The sequence below is a fragment of the Petaurus breviceps genome, unplaced genomic scaffold, assembly GCF_028583685.1.
Source record: "Petaurus breviceps papuanus isolate PSGF00001 unplaced genomic scaffold, PetGlider_PUasm1.0 91133, whole genome shotgun sequence".
Taxonomy (NCBI): domain Eukaryota; kingdom Metazoa; phylum Chordata; class Mammalia; order Diprotodontia; family Petauridae; genus Petaurus; species Petaurus breviceps.
The window spans coordinates 19,129,411-19,151,246 of record NW_027187419.1 but is presented as its reverse complement, the minus strand read 5'-3'; the positions used below and the strand labels follow the sequence as shown (position 1 = coordinate 19,151,246).

The following is a 21,836-nucleotide window of genomic DNA, read 5'->3' as shown; positions in this document are numbered from 1 at the left end:
TTAAAAACCTTTGTCACAAATCTGAATCTTTATTGTTCTGAAATAAAAGTTATAAACATAACTCAAAACATAAACTTCAATTTTCAGTCTCAGAAGAGGTGTGGTTCAATGCCCATATCACATGTAACAAGAAAACTTCCTTAAAAAAAAGGAAAAAAAAGTACTATAAGAAGTCTTTCATAAGAATGAAAATGCGCCCCTTGGTTTTTTTTTCATCTCATTTTAGTTTGTATACAGGTGGGCATCAAAAGGTCTGCATTTTCCTTAGTATAGTTCTTGCTATGACACTTGACGGACTTTTTGCCACTCAACAAATTCATCAAGAAGAACAGGCCCTAAAAATATGAGGGGGAAAAAAACTTTTATTAGTGAAAATTAAATAGTTTTACTATCCTATCTAATTACCCAAATCCTTCCAAGACTATTTCAAGACCCACAAAACCTTTCTTTGATAAAATTTTTCACTCCCCTTCCTAAAAGCCCATATTATCTATCTGTTGTCTATGTGCCACATTTCAGCAGTATAAAACGAGACTAATAAGACAATCGTAAAAAGAGGTAGAACATTAGAATCACAGGACATTTGATTTTAAAGCAAGTAAAGAATTCTACTTCCTAACTGTAGAAATGCCCTCTATAAAATCCTCAGTAAATGGCCATCCTCTGTGTGAATACTTCCATTGACAAGGAACTACATCAAAATGCAATCTATTCTTTGTGTTAGAAAAGTTATATTTACATAAAATTTAAAAGAGCCTCTTTATACCTTCCACCCATTGGTCTTAGTTCTGTCCACTGCAGCTATCTCATATAGAAAAGGCAAGGGAAAATGGTTACAATGGAGGGGAAGAACAGGAAGGTAAAAAGGCAAAACCTTATTCTCATTGAATTTGGCTCAGGGAAGGAATGACATACACATTAAATAGGATATTCTCACCCTACAGTAGAGTAGGGGGAAAGGGGATGAGAGGGGGGATGATGGAAGGGAGGGTAGGCTGAAGGGGAGGGAAGTTGGAAGCACCCACTTTTGAAAAGGGACAATATCAAAGTAGAGAACAGAACAAGTGGGAGGTGGGAGAGGAGGGAGGGAAATATAGTCAGTCTTTTACAATATATCTACTATGGTAATGTTTTGCATAGCTATACATGTACAACCTGTACTGAATTGCTTATTTTCTCAGTAAGGGTGGGTGACAAGGGAGGAAGGGAATGAATCTGGAATTCAAAGTTTTAAAATCAAATGTTTAAAAATATATAAATACTATTATTAATACTATTTTATATGTAATTGGGAAATAAGATATACAGGCATTTGGGGCATAGGGATCCACCATGCCTCACTGGAAAAGTTGAAGGGGGTATGGGAGAAGATATGGGAGAGAGCAAACTGGAGGAGGGGATAGCCTGTGGGACTGCTATTCTGGGGTGGTGGGTAGGGGAAAAATGGGGAGAAAATTTGTAACTCAAAATCTGGTGGAAATGAATAATGTAAACCAGAAGTTAATAAAGCATTTGAAAAAAAAAATGCTATCTATTTTTTGTGTTAGAAAAGTTATATTTACATAAAATTTAAAAGAGCCTCTTTATGCCTTCCACCCACTGGTCTTAGTTCTGTCCACTGCATCTAACCACAATCTACTACCTCTTCCAAGTGACAAATCAAAAAGAAGCTGAAAGTAAAGATCATATACCTCCCAATATTTCTTTTCTTCAGACTAAAAATCTTTCAGCCATTCCCCATGAAATTTAGTTTCAAGTTTTAATATGCGAGCCCCATAACTCAACAGCATACTAGAGATCAGGGCTGCACAACATACAGTCAGCAGGCTACTTGCAGCCCACCAAAAGATTTTAGGCAGTCCACAAAAAATGTAGGGTTACCGCTGCAGTTTGTCACGTGACCCATGACAACCAACCCTCGTCAGTCTGTCACTAATCTAATCTATCACCCCAAAGAAGTTTCAGGTTGTGCATGCACTGGACCATGGTTAGACCAGAGAAAAAGAAATAGGAACTACTACTACTCTTGATGTAGACTTGCTTCCATTAATGCCATCTCAAACTGCTCTAAGTTTTTTGGTAGCCATATCCTACAGTGAACTAAAACTCAAGTTCCTATGTTTCTTCATATGGTACTTGTGCAGCTTATGTGTTTTTAATTTAAGTGAAGAAGCTCTATCTCTATTAAATGATATCTTAAGATGCCCCCCCCATCACTCTAGTCCATTTATTTTTGAATTATCACTTTATCATAAACTTATCTATCATTCCTTGAAGTATATCAAATGAATTTGTTTGCCTTGTCCATTAATTCAAGTCATATTTTAAAATGGTTAGCATGACCAAGACAAGGATAGAATATTTGCCTGACTAGATCTAACCTCTATTTCTCGACCTCAGCCATAAAGATGACATCAAGGTTGCCAAGTGTCTCACTCAAATACATATACGCTCTCTGTGGCCCATACCTATAGCATTCCTCTGTACCAGTACGGATTAAAAAGAGCAACAGAATTATAACTAGAAGTATTAGGTTCTAATCCAAGTTATGAACCTACTGTAACCATTGGCAAGTTAGTGAACCTCTACCTCTCTGAGTTCCAACTGGCTCATCTATAAAAGGAAAACTACAATTTTCTTGCTAAGTACCTAAAAAACTGTTGAAAGGAAGGTGTACAATAAACCTCGAAGTACTATTTAATGTGGACTATTAAAATATTGGCAATATATTCATTAAGTTTGGCATGGCTTATTCTTTGTAAAACCATGCTATCTTCTGGTGATTTGTTTTCCTTTCTTACAAAGTTAACTTTGTTACACTTAATCCATTTTAGAACTCTGCCAGAGATGAATATAAAAGCCAAAAGCCTATACTTTTCTGAAATGTGCCATACTCTCCTTTTTTAAAAATCAGGGCATTTGCCTATGTCTAGTTTCCTGGAATCTTTCCCAATGTCCAGAATTATTTAAAAAGTCACTAACAGTGATTCTGCCATCACCTAATCAAGGTGATAGCATTACCTTGGGATGGCATCAAAGTACAATGGAAAAACCACTAGTCAAAAGGTCTGGCTCAAGTCCTGGCTATGCCAATTAACAGCTCATAGTCTTGAAGCAAGGTTCAATTTCTTTATCCTTATCCTAAAAATGTGACTGATTATATGAATACTGCCCACAGTGCCAGATTACACAGGGTAGTTTGAGGAACCGTGCTTTATAAACTTTAAAATTCTATGTAAATAAGGTACTGCTGCTGCAGCCCTGGGAAATAATTCAATTTAGGCAGATGATCTTAAGGATTTTAAAATGTTAATTCCTCTTTTTTACTATCTCTTCACCTGGGCTTCAATAGTGACTTGGACAATATTTGTTCTACTCTTTTTTAGTTTGATGATCATATGCCTTAATATGAAAAGTCTATTCTAAGGGATGACATCAAAGTATTTTGTATAGCCTATAGTATGTACTTAATATACAGGTAAGTTAGGCAGCATAAGAGGTATAGCACTAGACATAGAAATCAGGAAGACAAATTCAAATCCTCCCTCAGACACTTATTAGTTAGCTGTATGACACTGGACAAGTCACTTAATCTCTATCTGCCTCAGTTTGTAAAACAGGGGGATCCCATCCCTGGAGAGGATCAAATGAGAGAATATTTTTAAAAGTTCCTTGCTAACCTTAAAGCACTATAAAAGTACTAGCTAATATTGTTGTTTTTGGTGTCTGGATCAGGGGTGGGGAACCTGTGATCTCAAAGATATGTGGCCTTCTAGGTCCTCAAGGGCAACCCTTTGACTGAATCTAAACTTCATAGAACATTTGGTCACAGGTTCCCCACCCCTGGTCTAACACACAGAAGGCCCTCCATAAATATTAATTATCATAATTTTTACTATTATTAAGTGTACTTTGATGTATCACATTATGGAGGTGATTCTTGGCTGAAAGTGCTTCTAGTTAAATGCAAATTTTAGGAAGGGCTACCTAGGTAATACAAGACTGGCAACAAAAGTCATTCGAGAGGTCAGATTAGTTTGGAGAAAAAGCTGACCACTAAGTAATGAATTTTTCTGGACAAAGAGACTCAATATTTCTAACCGTAAAAGGAACTGTGGTGGTAGAAAATATGCCCACAATGCTAAAAGACAGCTAAATGAACAAATGTATCTTCCCTAATACACAGTTGGGCACTCATCAATTAGTGCAATAAAATGCTTTTATAAAATGTTCTCAATGCAAGCTTCTGTGAGGGTTTTTTTTCCTGTTTTTTTTTTTTTTAAGTAAAGTTATTCATACTTGGCCTTTGCTTTTGGGTGTACAGAATAATGCTCACTGGATGAAAAAAAAATTTCACCTTTCTGGTATTTTATTTTCTTCAGTAAGACAGAAAACAAGGCTATCCTTTCAGATTATCTTTATAAAAATATTTCCTTTATACAAAAGCTTTTTGAAAAATAAGGAAGGCAAGTGACAAAAATGTAGAGCATAGAGAAAAACTGGACATCCAAGGATTTTAAATGAATCACCACAACAGAATTCTTTTAAAATATTGTTAAATTATTTTCATTTAAGGGAAAAAAGTTAACATTAAACTTAAGTTAGAATTATACAAATGATAAATAACTACATAGGGTCATCTTATAATATCAATTCTAAAAAATTCTATTTTCAGATCAAAATTTTATACTTACATGCACCATCTTCATCATAGTTACTAAGATCTGCATGGACAGTTCTGCTGAATTCTAATACATTGTACCACTGATCTTTGTTCATAACTCGATATTTCGATTGCTAGGAAAAATGGAATACAGATACTTGGAATACTATGAATGCATTTATTGATTGATGAACACACCCTTACTAAATTCTCATTTTTCTTAGGGTCAGCCTAAGCATTTTATCCTTTTTTAATTTTCCCAAACAAATGTTTTCCCCCACTAAGCATACTGATTATATATGTATTCACACAAATACATAACAGGAGATTATTTTTTTACATTATGAAATCTGCTTTTAATTGTATTTTAAAAATGAAATGTTTGAAATACTAAACATTTGTTAAAATTACTGAAATTTCTTCTTTTCCAAACTAATAATGAAAAGGAGGCAGTTGACTTCCCTGCAGGGAAGTTTTGTTTCTAGTTCTTAAAAGTTCTGGATCTACAAACATACAACAAATTTTATGCCACTATATCTCACTATGACAAAATTTAAAGAAAAGTATTTTTTGAATATGCTGTAAAAACTATTTTTTGAGTATGTTTTCAGAGCAAAATAAATGACAGTATATTATTTGGAAGAAACCATGAGAAACAGGAAAAAGACAAAAGAATCACAGGATGGGAGTCAAATAGAGAAAGAATACAAGCAATTTTGAAAAGATAGCACCCTTATAGATAAAACATGTTATTTGCTAAGATACTATTCCCTTCAAGGGCAGATTTATACAGCAACTATAATCCAAATAAGTTTCTGGATATGCCATTAATGGTCAATTCACAAATATATAAGCATATAATTTTAGAAGCACTGTGTTCTGGTTGAGACTAAGTAGCAACTGAAAAACTACATTATGATATAACAAGTATTTTGTGTATATTTCAACTTTGGACTTCTTAGACGAGATTAAGTCTTGTGGTACTTGTATCTATGGATAATTATTAATAATTTTAAGATATATAAATGCAAGTCTATGGATTTTACTTTGGAAAAGCTTAGGGATTACAATAAATCCTAATATTAAGATTTACACCAGGAATGAGTAAACAAAAAACATGAAAAACATTTCAAAAAGCCCAAGAATTTGTCTTGCCACAGTAAACACACACAGAGTTTGGCATGGCAAGATGTTACATGTAATGATTTAGCAATGAAGCACAAGCTTAGTTTTAGAAATTAACTGCAGTTTTGTACATTATTAATCAATGATATCTATGTGTACTACAAATTAATATACTGACTCCTATATTTAAGTAGACTGGAAGAAAAGTGTAAAGCCTGAAATCTCTCCTTAAGTCTTAAAATTGGGCTGGATTCATAAAGTATCATGCTAATAGAAAACTGGACATTTGCAAAATAATGAATTAGATACCTCCAAGTACTGGTAGAATACTGAAAACAGTGGCCATGTCCTTCCAAGCAAAAGAGCTAACATAGATTTAGCAGTATCAATATCAAGGCTTCTCTGGTCCTTATCCTAAAAATTTGGGGAAAAAAATAATTTGAAAAAAAGTACAGCCTTAGTATATAGGATTTTTTTAAAAAACCATTAAATATGAAAATTGCACCTACCCTTGCAAAATCAAAGGCATATCTGTAGATATTCTTAAAAGACGAAATATCATTCAACTGTGAGCGCAAAAAATCAAATTTGCTCTGTAACTTTTCTGTGCAGTCACACCTTAAATAAAAATCAAATTTTAATAATAAAGTTAAACAAAACCATAGTCAGGGTACAAGTAGACATGAAATATAGAAGTATTTAAATAATTAAAATGAGATTTAATATGCCAGTGTTTATAAATCTCAAATAATAAAATACATGTGGTATTCTTTATGCTACGTACATGGCATTTTAAAAAATAAGAATTTACTTAACAGGTTCTATAAAAGTCCAATCTTTTGATAACTTTCCAGGGGGAAAAAAAACCCTATTTTAACACAAAACACCCTTTCTCTACCTCCCTCCATACCTCTCTTCCCCCCCCAAAAGGCTCTGTGTTAGTGTAGGGAATTCAAAGAAGAAACTGCCTCCACCTTCTCTCCAGGCAGAGAGAAATGTCCATGACTAGGTCTAGAAGTACCTGGAGTTGTCTGGGACACACACAGGTGAACTGACTTGCCCAGGGTCACACAGGTGTTAGTGGTAGAAGTGATATTTGAATGTAAGCTTTCCTGACTTTAAGCACAGGATACTAACTACTCCACTACACTGTGCTATCACACAAATACTTTAAAACATGAGCTAATAGAACAGTATCCTCACTATAATATCATCATTTTGAATAATTACAACTCATGCCAACACAAAGGAACTTAACTAATCTGGCCTCTACTTGCCTATCGCTCTGAAAACTCCTTCAGGCAAATACCTGCCATAAGAGGTAATACATAAACTGTTAAAAAAAAAAAATCAGGAATGTTAAGATGCAGAGGGGAGAAATCATATTAGTATTCCAGTCTCAACTTCAAATGTATACTTCTGCTGAACAAAAGACAAAGCAAATAATATTTTTAATAAAATGGCATAAAGTGATCTGCAAATAGTAAAGCTAGTTATAGACAACCACTGTCATCATTATTCCCCAGTACTATGTAAAGCCCTTTGAAAGCAGACTATTTTCATTCATGTCTCTCCCACAGTCATATCAATCAATCAAGTATTTAATAAGCATGTTATGTGCCAAGCTAGGGAAACAAGTACAAAGAATATAATAACCCCTACTCACAATGAGCTTACATTCTAATGGGGAAGACAACAAGTACATATAAAAATATATACAGCATAAATATAAAGTTAATAAGTACATACACACAGAAAGCAATGAAATACAAAACAATTTGGGAAAAAGGACACTAGCACTTAGGGCAAATCAGGAAAGTTTTTATGCAGAAGGCACATTTTTCAGAGTTGAGACTTGAACTCTGGTCATCTGACTCCGAGCCAGTATGAAAAACTGGAAAAAAAAGAAACCAAATGACCAAGAGTTGGCATATGACTAGGCAGACTGATACATTAACACAGTAAAGCACCAGACCTTCAAGAGAGACAAATGTGAAAACAATACATAAAAATGAAACATTCTAAAGGAAAAGTAAAAAATGCCAGAGAACAATATTCAGGCCATTATAATCATTTTCAAAATGTTCTAAAACTCTAATTAGTAACAATGATTATTATCTCCATAATAATAAGGATCGTGCCTCATTCTAGTGTTACTAACAAATGTCAACTACCGTTATCTTTTCAAAGGACAACTAAAAAAATTGCTATAGGAATATACAAAAATAACTTTCAAAAATGTACACCTAATGGCATGAAGACAAATGAAAGATCTAGGAAAATCAATCTGATATCATTTATTTGTAGAAATTAATTCCCTGATACAAATACTTAGGCTTAACTCAAGACAAACTCATAGGAGTCTATAACTGCATAATCCCAAAGAAAGGACATTAAATAAAAACAAAAATCTTACAAACTACACTTAGAAAATAGGCCAACACTAAAAAAATTACATACACACACGTATATACATGGATATGCATATGTGTGTTTATCTGTATAAAGAATAGAAGTACAGAGAAGACCAACTGTTCTTCATATTTTCAACAAAAGAATATAGGTTTAAACTATAGCAGGAAGGATTTTGGAAGAAAAATGTCTTGAAGATCATTAAGAAAAACTGTCTAATCTTTTTTTCTTCCAAGGAGATCTTAAAAATCAGGAGACTTATGTGCCTAAAATGAGTTAAGTAAAGCTCTCCCCTAAAGTCACAGACAATGATTAGATTAGCATTTTCCAACAAGTATTTTGTAATGCATTGATGTTACATCTCAAGTTAAATAGACTTTAGTATAAATTCTCATCCCTGATCTTTGTCTATACTCCTGTCTCTTTCTCTGAATCCTCTTTCCCCAAAATGAAATAAATTCAGGTGTTTCCCTTCATTCTCCATAATAATGACCAAATTTAGGGCTTAACTTTGGTACTTAGGCTTGAAATTCCTCATCTAAATCCTCTTTCTCACCCTCACTCCTGATGGTACCATAGCTAACATTACTATTGCTAAATTCTAGCTTCCACATGTCTCTTTTCAGCATCAAAGTGAAGTAAAATCTTTTCAAAACACAACAACCATTCTTTCCCCAGAACTATTTTTTCCTTAGTAGATGAAGGGAAAACCCTTTCTTTCCCAAAGTTATACCAAAACAAATTTCTTAATTTATAGTTGTAACATAAAATGAAAAACTTGAAAAGCAAATCCCCTCACATCCTATGATTATTGAAAATTATATGATATACAAAAATTATAGTTTCTTGAAGAAGGTAAAAGCAAAGTCAAAATGAATTTTTTTCCATAGTGCCAATCTTAAGAGGAATATGAATAAACAAAAATATATTTACCATAGTTGGTAAAAATATGAGTAAAGAACAAGGCAATTCTGGTTACTTTAACCTAGAAAAACCAGGGGCTTAAGCTAAATATATTAATTTATCAACTACAACTGAAACTGTCTATTTACCTACAGGAGTAGCCTGAAAATTTTGAAAGTACTCTCCTAACATATGATATATTAACACACAGAGCACTATTGTAGTACATTCTTCTTATATCTAATACAAGAGACTGTCTAGAGCAGTGGTCAGAGTGTTATCCTTGGAGATGGGAAGACTTGCATCCAAATCCTGCCTCTTAACATATACTATGTGACCATGGGTTTATAATTGAATATCTCAGTGTCTCCCAAAATTCTCTAAAACTAAAAGTTATAAATAAGTTGCCCAGAAGGTATCAGGGAGGTAGCTTCTGGGATTGGTGATGAAATCTTAAGTTTAGGCACACATGCACGCACACACCGAGTATTTGCTGTTACCTGCTGTATACTCTTCAGCAGCACTGTATTGCAGTTTCCTGGGTTATTAAACTTAAGATGCTTCAAATAATCAATATATCTTCCAGAAAATGATTTAAGAAATTACTGAAATTACCTAGACAGGCATGCATTAATTATAATCACTGTGTACTGCATATAGAAAAGCATACAACAAAGATTTGGTGAATTAATAAAAAGAAAGACTACTTTGTAAATTGTAGTTGAATAACTGAGAATCTACTAAGGCAGTGAAATTTTATTCTGCTCTAAATGAATAAATCATGCAGCGAAAAGATATAATCTAAGATCAAATATTAGGATTATTCAAATATGCCTATTCTCTGAACTATGACCTACCCTATTTTATTCTGTTTTACAAGATGTCTAAGAGGACTGAATAAGCCCCATGCAAAGTTCGTGGGCTGCTTCATTATTGTTCTTGTTAATAAGAATGTATTACAGTACAAACTGCTAAATATTTAAAAATAAGTACTAAAAAAAGCTTTATATTTTCAATTTAGCTTTAACAAGATTTTTATGTATTCTAGAGTTTACATAATTAAAAATTTCCCTATCATTTTTGGTTAAATTAAAAATTAAAAATCAGAAATTTCCCTATCATTTTTGGTTAAAACCAAAACCTACTGTAAATTAAAAGCACAAAAGCACTAATATAACCAATTGACAATGCTATAACACATGTGACCATAGACAGTTATAAAATATGATAATGAACTATTAAAAACTGACTTATAGTCGATTTATAGTGACCTATGCTTATCTTCTTTCAAACATCTTTACAAATAATAGAATGTATTAAAGTTTTATATTCTAGGTATTTACATCATATTGATCAGGAAACATTTATTTACATTTTTCCACATTTTCAAAGACAGGCTAAACCAAAACAACAGCAAAAAATGAACATATCCTAAGTGATAACTAGAATAACTTTTACATGTAATAATGTGATTAAGAAATGACCACTACTTTATAAGAATGGTATCTTGTGTGCAAAGAAAAGAAACCAAAATATGGCTCATACCAGTACAGACCTTTACAGAAGTAAATGTATAACATTTTGGCACTACAGACAAATCTGTCAAATAAAGACAATGCCCATATTATCTCAGAGGCATGACAAAATAGAAAAAATTTAAACTTATGAACTGAAAAGAATATTAATGATTTAACTACATGAAACTAAAGGTGGAAAAGATCACAGGATTTAATATCTGGATTCAAATTCCAAGGAAATGAATGGTGTAGTGGACAGAGGGCTGGATTCAGTGAGGAAGACCTAAATTCAAATTCTGCCTCAGACACACAAAACCTATATGACACTGGGCAAGTCACAACTGAAGATTTAGTTTCTTCATCTGCGAAAAAGAGGGGATTGGACTAGATGATATAAGAGCCTTCCAGCTTGAAAATCCTATGATCATCTACAAGGATCAAACTAGACTTCAGAAAAAGGAGGTCTGGACATAAAGATACCCAGAGAATAACCCTCCTACAGACTAGATTCCTATATGCAGAAAAATAATATCTAGATTAAAAAATAAATTAACATCCTATTAACCTATGGGACCATATTTCCCTAATCAAAACAATCAATGAATTTTAATAGTCATGCATTTTGGTGGGGAGTTTTTTTTTTTTTTTATCAAGTATAAAGTTAATGTGTTAGCATATGGGCTAAAATAAAAGCACAAATCAAAGCTGAGAAAGAAAAACCTTTACAGATATCCTCTCAAACAGATTACTGTTAATTATAATTAAACTGAACTGAATACTTCAATCAAAAGTTTACAAATACCCATCAGTGATTCTGAAAAAATTATAGAGCACAAAACATCAGGTAAAATTTTCAAATAAGCTATTAAATTAGTTCTTTGTTGGTTTTTATTACTGTTTGTTTTTAAAAGGCTCTTACTGTAATGAAGTCATCCCCTTTAACCATTCTTCCTTGGTAAAAAATCCCATGCTTTCAGCCTCCAATTTCCAGGCTAAAACTAACATAATAATCTGGAAAGAACAGAACATAAAGGATGGGGGGAGGGGAGGGGGAAGAGAGTCAGCACAGAGATAATAATTTCGATAGTTTATCATGGAGAACATCTTGACATAAATTTTCCATTTTTAACTTTAACATAGTCTTTGGAATTATCAAAAATTCCAAAGTTTAAGGAATTTTAGATGGACTAAATTCCTGAGGCTAAAACATTCCATCACCATTAACTGAAGACATAATCTCTCTCTGTTTATGCAAGTATTTTCTGATGGGAAAGGAAAATATGAAACCAAATTAAATAAGAAACCAGAAAGTAACAAAGCAAATCCATGGTAAAACAGGCAGAGGAAATCATATTTTTTTGTGGGAGGGGAGAGTTAGGAGCTTTACAGATTATCTAGTCCAATCCTCTCACAACAATTCTCCTTAAAATAATTCATTTTGACAAGTTACTCCCACCATACTCAAAAATAAAACATACATTTTCAGGTTCAACACCAATATCTTCACAAAACTTTTCCATTCCTTCTGGCCCTACAACTTCATCAGGACCTTCAAAAAAAATGAAAAAAATCTATAAATGTCTATTGTCATATAGTTTAATATCAATAAAAAATTACCAGCAAACATAAAGTTATATAAAAATTGAAGAAAATTTGAACTTATTTACTTTTTTACATAAGCTTTTTTTATTACTTTAAAGAAGACTAATAAATGGCCAGTTCTTACACTAATTTCACATGTCCACTAAAAGCAATCAAATATTTGCTGAGCATCTACTGTGTATTAAAGCAGAGTGCTATATATAATGGGGTACTTAAGGAAGTACAAGATATGAAATGTCTTCAAAGTATGCAGCAGTTTAAGAGTTGGTCTACTTAAGAGTCAGTGTAGAATTAAGATTTCTTCCAACCTCAAAATTTTACAGATGAATAAACTAAGGCCCATAGAAATTATATGATTTGCTTCTAAGATCTCACAAGTACTAACTACTAGGGCCACTGGTAAAATCAAAATAAAAGCCACAACAACGTCAATATCAAGTATGGACTTGATGTCGTTATTTTTAAAATAGTTATATTAATTTTTTTAAAAGACAGGGGCAGGAACTAAACCTACAATTTTACTGTTATAGGGAGTTCCCACATGAGGAAATTTCCTTTATTGATGAAGGTGGGCATTTTCCCTGTCATTTAAGAGTTACCTGGAGCACTAAAAAGTTTAGTGACTTGACAAAGTCATTTGAGGCAGGACTTGAACCCAGGTCTTCCTTCCTTCAAGGCCAACTATCTCTACTCTATTGTACTACCTCTCATTCATTAATACTAGATTGACAAATTGATCTTAATTAGGAAAATTATTTCTTGATCTTTAGAGTTACAGAAAGTTTCTTCTTTGTTCTTACAATTTTTAAGTATAGCATCACCAAAAATGAATTTTAAAAGTAGATATTAAAGTTTCATTATCAACCTGGAAAGTAGTCTCCAGAGGAATACCTCCAGGACTTTGCATTTGATCCTCTGCTGATTACCATTTAGAGATGGTCTGCTTATCAGAACTGCATATGATACAAATTTGGGAGGGACACTGAGTACATTGAATAATGAAGAGTCAGGATTCAAAGACATCCTGACAATCCTAAACATGAGGTCAAATAAAATTAATTTAAAGGGCAGGTAGGTGGTGCAGTGAATAGAGCACCAACCTTGGAGTCAGGAGGATCTGAGTTGGGCAAGTCACTTAACCCCAACTGCCTCACCTCCCCCCGTCAAAAAAAAATTTTTTTTGGAAAGCTCTACACTTGGGTTCCAAACAATCAACTTCTCAAGTAGAAAATATGAAAAGCATACTTAGAAGTTCTTCTAAAAAAGATCTAAGTGTCCTATTGAGACAGCAAACTCAATGTGAGTCAAATCTGACATGGCTGAAAAGAGGCTTGTGTTGCAATAAGAGGTAACGCTTAGAGAAATGAAGATATGCTAATTCTGCTTATACTGTTTTGGTGGAACCAGATCTGTAAAATTATGTTCAGTTCTGGGAACATTCTGAAAGGAAAAATGTCAAAAGGACATCAAGATAAATGTCTCCAGGACATGACATAAAAAGAACAGTTAAATAAACAGGAAGTATTTAGCCTGAAGAAAAGAAGTCTCAGAGATGTCTTCAGAGAAGTCTCAGTTATCTTCAAGTATATGAAAGGGCTATCATGACAGAGAATTAGACTTGTTCTGCATGGCTCCAAAATGTAAAACCAAGAATAGAGTTCTGCAAAGACAAATTTAGACTATAAGGAAAAGTTTCCTAACTATTATAACTAACCATAAGTCAGTAGTTCAAAACGCATATCCAAACTCTTAGGCGGTAATGGATTAAACATTAATTTAAAGATCTTTAAGCAATGGCTGGATAATCACTCCTTGAATACTGCTGTTTAACAGTGGTGTCAAGTTCAAGCACAAACAGATCCCTGCAAGTTATATACTGATTTAGAAAAACACAAATTAACATGATCTTATTGTGTATTTTATTTCTTTTGATAAACTTTTCCCAATTGCACTTTAAACTGGTCCACTTTCTTGGGAGTTTTGCAAAAGTCTGAAGAGTTCTGAGCCTGACACCTCTGTTGTAGAAAATATGGACTGGAAAAAATGATCACTGAGGTCCCTTCCAATGAGCTGGATTACCCTACCTTAGTAGAAAAAGTGTGATTCCTGAAGTAGCTAATGTCTATCAATGATCTAACCTACAAATGAACAGACTGAATCCAGCTGAGAATTTTGCTCTCATCATAATCTAACAAGTCTAAATATTTCTGTAGGGCTATCAGCATGTAAAAAATAATTTTAACTCTAGTAAAGATGAACTATATTCTTATTCTTTTGTTCACAAAACTAATTATTGGTTCCTTTAATATTCCTTTGATAAGTTAAGAATTTCTAATGACAAGACAGAAATTAAAACAGAATCTATTAATTCACTGATGATATCCACTGATGGACATTAGCCTAGACAGAAAAACATTATAATCTCATTGGGTTCATATTTGAACTTTATCTAACCAAATGTCAATTTTTTTCTTATTCTATCAGAACAAAGAACAGTTATGGTTCTATGTGTAAGATGTATTACTAATAGTCAACACTGACATAAATAGGAAAATAATCAGTACACATTAATAAGAAAGCATACTTTTTTCATATGAATCTTATGGTTACATAATATAACTCCAAAGCAGAATAAAAAACAAAAGGAATTACAAGGCTAAAAAAAGTATCATACCCTGTTATGGAATTCATCTTTGGACAAACATGTTCATAAAATTTTGATGTGAATTTATAAAAAAGCAAAGAAGTAAATCGTGCCTAGGAACTATATGGATTCATTAAGGGCAAGTAATGTTAGACAACCTTTATTTCCTTTTTTTTTTGACATTTACTAAACAAACAGCATAGTTTTACTTTAGCAAAGCATTTAATAAGGTCTTTCATGCTACCCTTGTGGAGGAGAAAAACAGACTAGATGGGAACACAGTTAAGCAGATTCAAAACTGGCTGACTGACCCAGTCAAACCCACTGAATGGTGACTATTTGATCAGGATTCTAGTAGAGTGCTTAGAGGGTTCACTCCTTGGCATGTGTATTATTTACTTCATGGAAGGCACAGAAAACAAATATGCAGATGACACAACTATAAGAGACTGCTAATATACTGCATTACAGACTAAGGATCCAGAAGACTCACCACATATCAGCCAGTCTAGTAAAATGAAAATAAGTGTAAATATAACAGTACTTGGGTTCAAATTACTAGATGGGAAAGACTTGGTCAGAAGGTAGTCCTTAGGGGAAAAAAGGTCTTTTAGTGGACTGAAAGGTCAGAGTCAACAGTATGATGTGGAACCCAAAAAAAGCTAATATAACCTCATGATGCATTAATAGAAGCTTACTGGACAGATTAAGAAAGGTAAAAGTACTACTGTAGTCTGCCCTCACAGGACCATTAATGTGGAATACAGTGATCAATTCTATGCACCATATTTTAAAAGGGAAATAGAAAAGCTGAAGTATACTGCTCACTAGTCCAAAATAGGATGATCCCATGGGAGCATTAGTTTGCAGGAGTTGGGGATATAACTTGGAGAAGTAAAGAATGTCGCATGATTACAACTCTTAAAAAATAAAATGGGCTGCTTGGGGAGGAGGCATGTGGGGGTAGTGAGTTACCCATCACTGCAAGTATTGAAACTGAAGCTAGATTGAACACATAATGAGGATAACATAGTTGTAACTATAGTCAGGTTTGGGTTTAATTATCTCTGAGGTTCCTTCAAACTCTTCAATTCCATGATTCTAATTTTAGAAGGCAGTTTGAAATTTTGGTGTTCGGGTATATTTTGTCAGTATTTTTTTTTTAATAAACTACTTGGTCTAGCAGTTCTACTGATAACATTAGGATAGTATAACAAAAATGTACTCGGAAACAGTCTGGAATAGATTCATCACAACTCTTCTTTATTATCAAAATATTCCTGTTGGACGCCCTGTCCCTCCAACTTTTACTCTCTTGAAAGTACTAGATGGATCTGGTCATAAAGCCACCAATCATAAAAAAAAATTAATTATGCCATGTCTCTTGTGAACAAGGAAGGCAGAAATGGGTTCAAGTTCACTTATTCATCATTCTTCCTTACTTTTCAAAATGACTGAACTTTTTCCAGTTTAAGTGCAATACTGCAAATAGCAAAAAAGGGGTCTCCTAAACAAAGCATGACTTTCCTCATTATTGGAAGTGCTGTTTAATAAATCATAAACTAATATTAAGGTCATTCACATGGAATGGCTTAGTGCTTACCAAGCACTAAAAGTAAAATAAGATTCCAGTTTCCTGTAATTTTTTAAAGGAACAGTATGGTCAAAAGACTTTCTAATTATCTTCTGTAGTATGATGCTGACTATCCTAACAAATCTGATAAATACTAGTTGGCTGACATCAATTTTGTAAATATCTACATACAATCTAAAATATAATCTAATCATAACTGGCATTTTAATTATGCCGTTTGGTTCCTCTTTTCATATGTAAAATGGTAAATGATACTAAGTCCTCTTTCACTACCCACTTACAGGAAAGAATCTTCTTTTTGTAGAAAACAAAGACTAAATGAAAATCAGTTAAAAACTGGGTTAGTGCCTTAACATTTTGTATTAGAGATCATATTTATCTGCCTCTACACTCAAAAAGGGAATATGGGAAATTAACAAATATGTTACCTTTTGAATAACAGTTTCCCAGAAATTAAGTGTATTCATTTCGGTGGGGTTTTTTTTTTTGTTATTTGTTGTTACTGAGCTATAGCCTTCTAGTAAAGCTACTCTATTGAAGTAGTATGTTCTGATCACCTTTGGAGACTAAATTAATTCTTCTAGTTAACTCAGCTATCACTCACTAAATAAATATTTCAATGCACTAAAAGTTAACCTAAGCCTGAAAAAATGAACTCAATCTTCAATTTACCCCTCAGGGTATACTTTAAGAACTAGGAGAATCACACTAATTTAGCCTGCTCTACTAGATACTTCTATATTAGGACACTAGAACTCTATTCTTATTCTCAACTTTTCTAAATGACCTCCAAAAGTAACCCTTTAAGAAAGATACATCAAAAGATCAAATATCTAAAGCTGGACAAGAGATCAGAAGCCATTTTGTCCAACATCCTCACTTTACAGATAAGAACACTGAGGTCCAGGGAAATGAAGTGACTTCCCCAAACTGTGTGCTTTTATTTATTCTTGTGCAAAATAAAATATACTAGCTAATTTAAGTGTTATTTATGCACAACAGGCCTTCTGCAGTGCAGAACTAACATGCTTATCAAGATCACAAGAATATATCTCAATAAAGTTTAGTGATAAAATAATTACAACTCTTTTTAAAGAATAATGTTCTGTTTTTAAGAATTAGAATTACTCATTAAAACATAATCTAGACTTTGGGTATTTTTATCCAGTAGGAAAATAAGCATCTTACTCAAATCTTAAAATTGATTCTCTTTTTAAAAATACCCATATTTGTAAAAATAAATTAACTGAATCCACAATTTTATATCTTGGGAAATATAAGATTATATAGTAAAGCTAAAAATTTAAGATAGCCATGAAAGCACAATCATCAATACTAACATTATAAAAGTACTGCTTTTCAGGAGGAAAGTTTATATTAATTAAATGTTTATACTTACTGCTCTAGAAAGTAACTTATGAAGTACAAAAGCATTTTAAAAAAAGGATTTAATAAAAGGATGGCCTTCATAAGTAAATTAAAATAAAGGACAATTTTTACTCTTCTCTAACAAGTGATACATCAATTTAACCAATATTTTGCACAGCAGGTCAACAATCTGTAGAGTATAACTAACTGAAGTTCATTCCCTTCAATTGGGAGTTTTTGGTTGTCCAGAAATGGTAGATGATAATACTGTTTCCCTAGCCTAAAATAAAATTTTCATATAACTTTCAGGTTCCATTAAGATACTCTTGGGACCATCAGCTCAAAAAAAAACAAACCACTTTTTAGACAGAAATTTATGTTGAATTTACAACTCCATACATACATATACAATGCTAATTCAGGTAACCCTCATACATATCTTATACCACCACTGTATACAAGCAAAGTTCTAGATGTTTTATTTTAAACAAAGCCATTATGAATATTTCAGTTTTATAAATGCCAGGGAGGCAGGTGGGAGAGGAAGGGGTTGGGGAAAAGTGGGATTTGCTTTTCAAGAAATAAGGTGCCTCCAGCAGAAAAAAAAATTGCCTTAAAAAAATTTTAATAACCTAATAGGAAAAATGTTACTATTAAAAAAGGGTGAAAGAATGTTATTTCTCTTGTTTGTCACATTAGTTCAAATATTTAAGTTATAAGATAGAAATACAGTTACAATTATTTCATTACCTGCATATTCATAAAACCAAGCCAGGCACTTCTTGCTTGAAAAATGCTCCTCTCCACTTATTAGTTTAGCAGGGACTTGTGATCTGCAATAGCTTAAAAAAAAATACACACACAAAGAAGCCTAAAATGTTATTTTTTCTGAACACTTAAAAAATATGCATAATTTCCATTCAAGTCCAACTAAATCAATTTAAATTGTTATAATAATCAATAATTTGTTATAGTAGAGAAAAATTGAAATGTTACTACTAAGAATTTGAAATAGCATAAATCAATTGATTTTTGGCTAACAAAATCAAAAACCTCTTTATGGAAAATATTTTAACATCATTTGCCCAGCCTTCGAAATAGCACAGCTGAGAAGCAGGATAATCTAGTAGTCTGAATATAAGATTGGCCACTGGGAATTTCTGAACCCGTCCTACTATTGATGTAACATGCTTATTATTCTTACAAGGATAATTATATTTACCAAGCTACTTCATGTCAAAATTAATAAATTTCCATACACATTTAGGAAGCAAAAATCTATATACTTAGATATATAATGCACCCTAGTGTCTTCCTAATCCCACCCCACCCCCTTAAAAAATTAAAGTATTACTGATAATCTACTTATGTACAAAAAAAAAACAGGTAAAAACATAATCTAGACCCACAGTTTTGAGTCAAAAGCTTTTTGATCTAACCATCCACTTATTTTTAAAAGGTGTTTTGTTCACAGTCTCAACAATAATAGACACTGCTCCTTCCCAGATCCTGCCTTTAATATAATTCAAATAACTTCGTTATCTAAAAATACTATGAAAATAGTAAAGGTGAAAGCATGTTGACTTAAGATCTAGAGTCACAGAACTTTCAAACAAGGGATACAGTTGTTAAGAGACACATTATCATCATGGCTTATCATTGAGGACTCAAATCAAGACTTGAATAAACTAGTGAAAAAGGTTAGTTTAAGGAACTGAAACTTGCTGAGCTCTCCAGCTTATCCTGAATTCAGGATAAGTTTAAGTATAGACAAAGCACAGAAAAATATAGAAAAAGTAAAAATGTAGAAAAATAAATGAACAATACTGATGTGATCCAGATATTCAGCTCCCTGGATAAATAGCTAAATTAACGTCAATACAGTATAATGGTACTAAGAATGGTACTAGAAATGCCTTTTTGTTGGGAGGCATTTAAAAATACAAGTTCTTAAAAATACAGGTTCCTAAATATCTTTGATGGCAGATAAGTTACCTTAAGGGCAGTCACATGCCAGACTTAGTAAAGCACAGGAAGCAGTTTTTAATGAGCATCCATTAAACATAGAGTAGAGGAATGTCATTCAATCGAATTCCAGAATGAGGTAGCAATAATCACCTCATTAAGACAGTACATAGAAATAAAGTGTCACTGATCACCATAATGAGCAAGAAATACTTAGTTTCTTTTACTAAGTGACAGTAGAAGAAAGAAATGTGGCCTGTCAAGAAAGAAGGCCTAAATAACAGTGCTTCTCACATCTGCCAGTATTGCTACTAAAGGGCTAGGATCTAGTCCTTAAGAGGAGAGCTTTATTCTAACCTTTATACTGCTTTCTAAAACCTCCCATGCACTGGGCACATGCAAGCTCATCCAATGAAAGGGAAAAAAATATATCAGTTCCCCTAAAACTGCTATGCCTATCATGCTATGTCGTAGCAGTGTGGTCTCAATGAGCTAACCCCCCACCCCCACCCCAGGATACAATACAAAAGCATCACAAGCCCTCTGGGACACTCCTTTGGCTAAGCTTTGTCCTTTCCTTTTCCAAGAGGATACAGAAGATACCTCTCAAGTAAATTGCTAATATTTATAAGGAATCCTAACAACATGCTGAACAAATGTTCATGAAACCGTGGGAGGCAAGGGTTTTCGCACTCTGTATTGATGAGGGGTTTTGGCACAGGTGAGACGTTGGTCACCTTAAGGCAAAGCAGTGAAAGCCCCAGGAACTGAGGCCCCTTAATTTAAAAACCCTCCTCCAGAGATCTCCTAGGTTAAAACATATCCTTCACAGAGATGTCAAGCTGGGAGGTCGAGGATGGCAGGGGCAGTTTTCCTTTCCTTTGTACCACACCCAAGGCAGTTGTCAAGTCAAGACTCCTCAAGCTCTGCTCCTCCCTTCATATTCTGTAAAGAAATTCCAGGAGGTGACCCGTGCAGATCTGCACCCCTTCCCCGGGAGCATCTCAGGAGAGCGGAGAGGCCCGAGGCTGGCGGAAGGCAGCCCCCGCATCCCCCCTCGGGCGCTATTCCCCGACCCGCCCCCCACAGAAGGCGGACCCCAGGTCGGGCAGGCTCTTCCCAACCCCCCACCCTCTACCCTCTCCCCCCCCCCATAAGAGGGGAGGTCTCGGGCTGGGACTCCGCGAGCTTTGCGCGCGCGCACATTCACACTCACGCTTCCCCCCCGTGGGTCTGAGGCCGAGGGCCTTCCTTCCCCTCCGAGCCCAGGCCCCCCTCGGGGATGGGGCCGGGCAGGGCAAGGCTGAGTTGCGCCGCCTCCGCCACCTCCCCCCAGCTCCCGCCCTCCAGGGACGAGGCTACGCAGGGCAGGGGCAGAGGCCGGGGCCAGGGAGGCGCTACCTGGAGATTTTACACTTCTTGAGGCCTCCGTCTTCCGCTACCGCCGCGGCTGCCCCGGAGGATTTTCTCTTCTTCTTCACCGGCATCTTCCGCCCTCCCCCGCGGGGCGGGCAGGGGAGCGGAGCCGGCGGAGAGAGGGGAAGCCGTGCGCGGGCGGCCCCTCAGCCCTGGCCCCCGGTTCCCCAAGAAAGGAGGAAGAGGAGGAGACGCGAAGACGCCAGCCCGGCCAGGCACGTCCCGATGCCGCCGCCGCCTCCCTTCCTGATTCTTCTCCGCTCCCTCCTCTTGGCACAGCGGCGGCCCCTGCGGCTGAGCCTCAGCGGCGGCTGCTCCGGCCACAGACTCCAGGAGCAGGAGGCTCAACACGACCCGGACACTAATCTAAGGAGGAGGAAGTGACAGCAGCAGCGGAACGGGTCATTCCGAGGGGGCGGGGCCAAGCTCCGGGCTCCTCCTCCAGGGGGCGTGGTCTGAGCCGGGACGGGCGGGTGATGGGCGGGGCTTACGTGCACGTGTTTTTTGTCAGTTCTACACGAGGGGGAAAGTTGACTTTCCGACCCCTAAGGGTTTAATAAGGTATCATCCCCTATGCTCTCCTCAGTGTGGTTTCACAGAAAGGCAATGTTGCTATCATGACCCAGG

The 21,836-nt window shown here is 35.0% G+C and overlaps 1 protein-coding gene across 3 annotated transcripts; it reads right to left on the bottom strand.

The window, feature by feature from the left end:
* Nucleotides 1–8: 8 nt before the first annotated feature.
* On the bottom strand, nt 9–21,610 carry DCUN1D5 (defective in cullin neddylation 1 domain containing 5). Of its 3 annotated transcripts, XM_069080326.1 has the most exons (9): nt 21,195–21,608; nt 20,531–20,738; nt 18,579–18,670; nt 12,099–12,169; nt 11,540–11,631; nt 6,298–6,406; nt 6,098–6,202; nt 4,695–4,797; nt 9–335 (listed from the first exon to the last, which is right to left on the bottom strand). In XM_069080326.1, exons 4-9 carry the CDS (start codon nt 12,138–12,140, stop codon nt 280–282), a joined length of 507 nt encoding a protein of 168 aa, XP_068936427.1. In that variant the 5' UTR covers nt 12,141–12,169; nt 18,579–18,670; nt 20,531–20,738; nt 21,195–21,608; the 3' UTR covers nt 9–279. The 3 variants fall into 3 exon arrangements, with proteins under 3 accessions (XP_068936427.1, XP_068936426.1, XP_068936428.1); XM_069080325.1 differs by lacking the exon at nt 20,531–20,738 and having other exon boundaries at nt 21,195–21,610; XM_069080327.1 differs by lacking the exon at nt 11,540–11,631.
* Between the last annotated feature and the right edge of the window lie 226 nt (nt 21,611–21,836).